Source organism: Anneissia japonica, unplaced genomic scaffold (assembly GCF_011630105.1).
Source record: "Anneissia japonica isolate Jap-2015-1 unplaced genomic scaffold, ASM1163010v1 scaffold287965_len1858130_cov191, whole genome shotgun sequence".
Lineage (NCBI taxonomy): Eukaryota > Metazoa > Echinodermata > Crinoidea > Comatulida > Comatulidae > Anneissia > Anneissia japonica.
Genome location: NW_022748342.1, coordinates 1,377,651 through 1,386,362, shown reverse-complemented (window position 1 = coordinate 1,386,362; position 8,712 = coordinate 1,377,651). Strand labels below are relative to the sequence as shown.

The 8,712-nt window shown below is 32.7% G+C and overlaps 1 protein-coding gene across 1 annotated transcript in view; it reads right to left on the bottom strand.

The window, feature by feature from the left end:
- Nucleotides 1–618: 618 nt before the first annotated feature.
- LOC117120877 (ultraviolet-B receptor UVR8-like) overlaps nt 619–8,712 on the bottom strand; it is a 69,690-nt gene continuing 61,596 nt past the window's right edge. The window contains exon 9 of the mRNA XM_033265975.1: nt 619–1,008. Coding sequence (XP_033121866.1) covers nt 767–1,008 — 242 coding nt within the window. The 3' untranslated portion in view covers nt 619–766. The remainder of the gene's footprint in view (nt 1,009–8,712) is intronic.

Sequence of the window (8,712 nt, the reverse complement as noted above, 5' to 3'; positions counted from 1 at the left end):
GATTTCAATTTGCTGGGTTCTGTCACCTAGTCCCCTGAGATGCCTTCAACCCTGATAAACGCTATGCCAATTTGGGTGTACTGTTTAGTGAATGTAACTACTTTCGAAAACTGTAAGGATAAATTAATCTCAACCCAATCTTGGGATAACCTGGCAACTATCGTTTCTGTTAAGTAATTCCCATGATGCAACAGCTGTGAGGTCTCTCGCAGCCTACTCTACAGTTTGCGATTAATGGGCTCCGCATACAACCTAGCACGAAACACCTCGGAATCTAGCTTTTTCTAGTTTTAACTTGTGCTACATGATATGGTCTTGATACGAGTCCAATAGCTATGTTTAACAACATCAATGTAATAAAAATGATTTATATTACAAATATAACAAATTTTAGCTACGAATGTAGTCCTATTAAATATCGTGTACTGAGATCACCGGTAAGTCAGTAATGCTGTTAAATCTACACCTGTGAAATGCGATAATAAATTTATCAGTAAAATATACAAAACTGAAATAAATAACAATATCTATGACACACAAGCGGCAACCTGTAAAACCAATGCTACCTGTGGATTGATGAGAAGTACTGCCCTCATAGATGCAGGCCTACATCTAGTCCTACCACAGACAGAAGCTGCCAAAAGAAATTGCAGACTATCCTGTGTTAGCCTTGTCTAGTTATAATAACATTACAATTCTAGGGTAACAGATTTTAATGCAGAAAGAGGATTACTGTGGGAAGGCGGTTTGGCGTAGTGTTTTCAATTTAGGTTCTGAACCTCGCGGTGGACAGTTCAAAGCACAGGCTGATCATTCTCGGCCGGAAATGGTTAGATATCTCAGCTTGCACTGTTGACATACTGTGAAGTAGTTTGCAGTATGTTTCAGCCCTATGTGCGAGTATCCGATGGCTTATAAGCTCAAATAAAAGTACATTAATGTATGTATACATATTGCAGCTGCTTTTCATCAATGATGATAGTAACACCAGGTCATCAACACCATATACTAAAAGAAAAAATAAGAGAACACTTCACTTAACAAAGAAATTGGCACACAGATACCACAAGGAATACTGGGAGTCTGGACAATGATTTGATTAATGTAGTCTAGGACAGACCATAATGACCCAAGACTGCATCATAAAGCGTTCCATAAAAGAATATAGACCTATCTTAATGAATATTATTTAAATTAATGGTAACTAATAATTACAATAGAATTATGTACATAATGAATACAGAAAAAAACCAATTAACTAGGATCTATACTAGAAAACAAAGTGTCTTGGACCCTAAATGAAACAACAGAATTTAAACAAAATCAAGAAAATTTATGTATACACGCATTATGCATGTAAATATGCTTATAGACACATTATGCATGATACAAACAGATACATATAGGCCTACTTCTTAAGGATATGACATGGCTACACATATATTTGCAAGAGCCTCCATGAATCATCATTATCATTCTTAGAAAATGATTCATAATCATTACTGTACATTAGAATAAAACATTATTATCATTATTATATAGAATAAATAATACTCAATAAATAAAAAAAACAAGCCTATATAATTACTCAGTTGCTAAATACAGAATTTCTGTATTTAAATGAAATAATGAATGATAAATAATCATAATTCTATTTATAATATATAATATAATATAATATTCACATTGGAATCAATATTTTTTTTCTTATAGTAATTTGTTTTACGGCTGCCTCAAATATTATATCACAGTCAGGTGAATCCGAAATACAGAATGAATTATGATAAAAACAAAAGTCAAAAAAAGAGGTTGTTTAACATAGATGTTGCATGATGCAGAAACTTGAAATGTCTTGAAAGGAATGCATCTGTTTATTTTGCGTCTACTGATGAGAGATACGAACGCTCCCTTGTGTCATAAGCAGCGTGTCTGAATAGCGACACACACTTTGAAAAAATCTTGTTTATGAATTTTACGACTTGTGTCGATAGGAATACAACTACAGAATTTGTGTCAAAACTTAACACAGTCAAAATAGCTATTGAGAGCAAAAAGGCAATACTATCAGCACGAACACCCCCACTGCCCTAAAAATTTTTACATTCCATTTAAAAAATGAACGAATGACGATTAATGTTAAATAAATCTGGCATAGTTATTTTAATGTTTTCAATGTGTATTAAACATCTTGCCTTACCTAGCACTAAATTTGCGTCCGTCTGATATATGTTTGAATGTTAAACTATATCTTATAAATACTTTAATGTATTTTAGCGTCTAATTTCTTTAAAGAGTAATTGCACTTGGACAACTAGTACCTTTAATCTTCTTTTTAGATTCCGTGATATTCATTCTCTAATGGCTGCCATGGTGATTTTTTAGCAATTTGCTTTGCTGTCTAGCTCATCTATTAAGTAGCGTTTTAAAGTGGGCAATACATTCTGCCTCTGACCTCGATCATGGAACAGCCTATATCTATTATATAACAGAGGCATGGTAATAAAATTCCACAACATAAGTGTCACTGACATAGTCATTAACGGCGATAATGACATTGCATGTATGTGATCTGTGAAGACATACGTAGCTCGTCTCCTACACATCTACCCGTTAGCAAATTGGTAATTCCTCTGCACCGTGTGGAATGTGAGGAGGAAGAAGAGACGTAACCATGCTTAGCAAGTTCTCAGCTGGTTTCTATTACTATCGGTTTGTAAAGGTGTACATTCAATTTCTGAGATACCAAATTGCTTCATATGTAGCAGTGTTTAGGCTGTCAATCAGTAATGAAGTCCCGATATGTGGTTGAAATCAGGGACATTCTCAATACCTCAGAAGAAACATTTGTGTATGTGACAGTAAAGATAAACCTGAACTTCAGCCTACATACAGATACATATTACCCCAAACAGAGTCACACACAGTACTAGACCTACATTTATTCAAATACTACATATTTACTATTACAGTATATACACTATTGACAAGAAAATGGTCTATAGTAACAAGGCAGTAAACATTTTGGATAGTGATCCAAAGTAATCATTGCGAACTTGTATTTCTTATGATGCCTGAAAGGACATTCAGAAGACATTAAAAGTTAATGTAAATTATTGACGATGATGATGATTATGAGGAAGAGGATGATAATGAAGATAATGATGAATATGATGATGATGTTGATGATAAAGATGACGATGACGATAAAAATGATGGCGGCGATGATGATGAAGATGATGATATTGATGATAATGATTATGATGATGATGATTACGATGATGATAATGATAACGATGATACGCAAACATAGCTTTCACATTTAATATACTATAATGACTCCAACACCTAATAAAACAAAAATCAATCACATACCAACACGCCTAAGGAAATAGCCCACGATCAGGTATTGGTTCTGCATAACTTTACAACCCATAGTTACAAATTACACCAAGCAATACAAACTCAGTCACATTAAGACAAACCTCACAACACAACCAATATTAATATGACATACGGTAACATACCTATGTAGCGAACGTAGAAATACAGAAGCAAGCAACAACACAAACACACCAATCATACAGACTTATGTTAACATAGAAATAATAATGCAGATAAGAAAAACACTTGCAGATAGGCTTAAGTGACACTAATTTACTCTAATACAAGTCTACAAATAACCTATAACTTTGTAGTCTATTATCTCTTCTGTATTTCTTTCAACAGGGATGTTTGGAAGCAAGTGGAAGATAGGGGGAGAGCCAAACCATAATGGTGATTACCAACTAGGACACCTGGTTGATGCTAGAGATATACAGCCAAAATAGGCGTGTTTAGGGGAAAGTCCAATGAAGCTCCAGCCATTTTAATGGATTTCAAACATATTTGTGTGACATAATTAAATAAATTTAGTACACATAATTTCTGATTTTGATTTGATTTCTTTATTTGGCATCATAAAAACCATGTACACAGATTTTAAATTTGGACATCAAAATACAAATCAACATAAAATATGGTATTAAGACCTAAAAATCTTTCTATAAAGAAAAACTATCATACTTTTAGATGTTGGGGTTAGGGGAATTGAATGTTGAATTATTATATATTCTTTATACCAACAAAAAAAACCTATATGTATTATGTAGAGCCCAGGTATACAATTACAAGCACAATCAATACTGTCAAATATGCTGCATTATACAAAGTAAAGGTAGCTTAGCGTAGGCTACTACTGTAGAGTAGCTAGCTTTTAGAGCTTCCTAAGCTCTGAGATGGGCCCCAATTGCCACCTGCTAGGCAGTGTATTATGACAGTGTGCTAAATATGTCATTCATCAAAGCAGAGCCTTAAATGTCATAACACACGCTATGTGGGAATTAGGTAACATTACTCAAGTCATGACATTGGTTAACCTCTCAATTGTTAAGTCACATTAAGAAATTAACATCTAAACTCAAGACAAATTAGAGATAGATAACAAACTGTACAACAGACATCAAATCATCAAATTACATTTATGAAAAAAAAAATTAAATTCAAGGTCAGAGGAAGTGAAACAGGAAAAGTAAGATTGATAAAGAGACATTTGGATAATCGGAGAGGAACCATCATGTTATTTTTTGGATAGAATTAGAAAAATAGTTCTTGCGGATATATACTCAATTGGGGCAGTTTACGCCTTACTGCTTTTAACCTCTAAGAAACACCAACAAATAAAAAAAAAACAGAATTTGTGGATAAAAAAATATCACATAGAGGGCAATCTTCAGGCTAAAGAAATCTAATCAAATTTTTAAAAAGTATTGTGCCAGCAAATGAAGGATTTTTTTAAAATCATTTAAACAAATTTACATTAAAAAAAAAAATTGGAATTTTTATCATTAAACAGGAAGTGACCTCTGACAGCATGTGGAAAATTTAGCTCCATAGCCTATTATAGTATGATGGTATGGATACTATAGATATTCATTTTGTAATTGAAATTCTATGTATCCCCAAGATCTGTCTCTTATACACATCTAGATGTGTATAAGAGACAGACACTACAAAATGTATGTATGTAAAAATGAAAATCAACTAGAACTTACATAATAATATCATTCACATTTCTTAAATTTAATTATTTACTTAACTTGAGATAATAGCAGCTCGTCATTAATCATAATTTTATCAATGACATTATCAAATAAAATGAATGACATGAATTCCTTTGTGGCTTCTGAAAATGTAAAAAATCCACTTCTTTTTAATCCACAGATTCAGTATGACATAATACATATGAAGCACAAACATGTACAAATTAGGCCAAATAAAAGTTTCACGTACCCGCCCTCATCAAATTTTGGAAACTTATGAAAAAATTTACAATTTCTATTAAAAAAAACCACAAAAAAACCCAATATTTTTCCATGGAAAATAAAAATAAAGACAATCTGAAAGATTGTTATCAAACCCTAAGAAGAGGTGGAATACATTACATTTCCCTTTTTTTTTTTTTTATAAATAACAGTTTTTATTATTTAACCAACTTGTTTACCACTGGCATATAGGATACTAAGGCCATGTAAAAAAAAAGAGTTGTTGATCATCCTTTAAAAAAAACAAAAAAAAAATTGGTAGAGAGGGAGTAATGAAACCACCCCATTTATACATGCCAAGTCTTCAAATCCCCCATAGAATGCAAGGCCTCATGTAAATGGTGGCTGACTTTGATGGATCTGCCAGTGTAGTGTTTTATCAGGTGGAATTTATATGAACAAAACAAATGAAAGGCAAAATAACTACACAAAAAAAGCATAGGTCTAGCCGAAGTTGAATTATGGGCAGAAATACGACATTTTTGTAAGTTTTGGTGTAAATAAAAAGGTTATTTTTTTTTATGTAGGGAGGAGACGATCAACAACATATTTTTTTTAATGGCCTAAATGACAAATATGTTAATACCATCACAAAAAATAATGTGGAACTATTAAACATTTAATTTTATTAGGCCTTATCTACAATTGTATACACTGACCATTAGTTGCTATAATTGCATGACTGCCACATACCAAAACTGATAATGTAGGTCAAAAGAGGACAACTTAATTCAAACTATGTAAACAAATAAAAACATAACAACATTGTCCTCAATTAACCTTTTTGACAGTTACAAGCAGTGGTTTCCAGTAATGGTCAGCACTATTTGACCTAAGGCTATGGACAATTAACCTCCTGTCAGTCTCAATTACCAGGGCTTGTTAGCTAAGTATTAATACACAAAGGTCAGTTGTAAAGTCCCTTGCTGCAAGCCTATATCCATGGATGCTATCCTTCAGTTAATCCTCAGTGTCAATCGCAGGGATAATCTAAGATAATCACACAGTTGTAATCCCCGAGCATACTTATGGTGTATTATAATTGATTATTGCGTGTACTAACACATCGTTAAATAATCTAAAGATAAGAAATCTAAAGGTAAGAAAATTAAAGAGGTAATAAAATTATTAATGCACTTTCAACAAAATGCATGAAGTACCACTCCACTTGATAGGAGCCTTGAGTAATGCCAGTGAAGAATCTTTTTTTATAAAGATATTGAAGACATTTCGCACAACAGCTTTTCAATAGTGTATAGTACTTTCGACTATAGCCTAAAAATGTATGCAAGAAAAATTTGCTCACGGTACACATTAAGTAGAAGCATTTACTTCATAACTTTCAAAAATATTAATGCAACATTTTTATGTTCTTATTTTTAGCCTAAAAGATAACAGATATATCAACATATGAGAACCAAAAACTGCAATTTTCTATGATATGATAATGTTTGTCACCTAGTTTTCATAGTTCTTTACATGTGTACATTCTACAGGGTAAAACAGGCTACTAGCTCAATATGTTTCAATTTTTTGATGAACATAGTACGGACTCAAAATTAATTAGATTAGGAGAAAGCCAATTATTAAGTTTACTGAGCTAACCATATTTCTTTGATTAATGTCCGCAGAGATTCTTAGATTTTTAAAAGGAAATACTGCCCTCATTTTATTGAGGTGGTCATGGTCATCATGAAAGACTGTACCTAAAAAATAATTTTGTGGTAACAGATATTATGTCCTTGGTCTCGGCATTAGGAATACATTTCCCGTCATTGGCCTTCTCAATTTACATTCCTATGCAAGTCATGTATTATTAGTTAGTAAGGCCAGTTGTTGTTATTGTTATCTCCGCCAGGAGATATATGTTTTCAGTTGTGCACTCTGTGTGTTTGTTACCTTTCCGTGTTTGGGTGTGTATGTGTGTTCAAGATATCTAAAAATGGCTGCACAGATCTAAATTAAAGTTATAGAAAGTGTTAGGTAGGCCTATGACCCAATGAAGAAATCATTAAATTTTGGTGATTGTCCAGAGTAGGGTGTGGATATGAGGACCATTTAAAGGAAAATGTCAGAGACAGATATTTCAAAAACTAATCAACTGATCTGAATGAAACTTTCACGAAAGTTTAACTAGGTTACAAGGAAGAAAATATTTTAATGTTGGTGATGATCCAAATTTGAGGTGGTTTGAAGGTCATTTAAAATCCTAAGGTCCCAGACCACTTTCCAGAATAGTTTGTCATGTTTCAATGAAGAAATGTTTAAATTTTGGTGTCAATCCGAAGTAGGGTGTGGATATGAGGATCATTTAAGGAATATGTCTGTCCTATACCGCAGGCAGATACAATAGCTGTATGATAAATATTCAAGATAGTGCAATTACAGTAAATTTGTACAGCATTTTATATGTACTAACTTGACTTTTCTTGGAACTGATTGGGAATATTTTTAATGCATATTTAAACATGTGACACTAAAAACCAATACCCCATATTTCTTAATAATTTGACTATATGCATAATATTTTCATTTTAACACCAGCACTTAGCATGTATTTTTTTGTCAAACATTCCAATGTTTTTAACCAGAAGAAGTAAGGAATTGGCAGATACACAAATAATACAATAAAAGGCGTTTACAGTTGGCCAGGTTAGTGTTTTTTTTTTTTTAAAGTAGGTGGTGGTTGGAAAGTAGGTGGATTGACACTTTGTTTACAGTGTCAGTAGTTGAAAATAAAATGTTTCAATACTGTTTTGCTTGGATTCTGTGTTCAAAACAGTGAATTTTGAGCAAATTATTTCGGATTCCAAAATCTGAAAATGCCCACTCTAAAAAAGAGAGTCCCCAAAAACCCACAATAAAAGTGGAAATAGTGCCCCTCCGAAATAAGAAGTGTTTGGACGAGTTACCTCTGTTTTTGAAGAGGAGAGTAGTGAAGTGATTTGGGGTGGTAGTGGTAGTGGTTGAAGTAAATTAGGAACATATTTTGGGAGACCTACTTCATAGAAAGGGATTTGCAGTTGGTTGAGATATGCTCTCTACTGAGTGCCCTTGTTATTATTAATATTATTTATTATTATTATTATTATTAAATAGTTTGAATTTTTTAGTAGTCAAGCAAAATTGAGTTTCAAAATTAGTAATATGGTAATTGGTCAGTTAAGAAATCTAGTATTTATGCATGTTCAATTGAACAATTTTCTCACTGTACCATAAACATCATTAAGTTGGATGACACAGAAGAGATGCTAGCAAACACAGTATAATTTAACATGGTCAGCACGTTCATGTTGATAATCCATGTTGTGGGCACCGAAGCCAGAATTAGGTTAAATATGTTTCTGTTGAA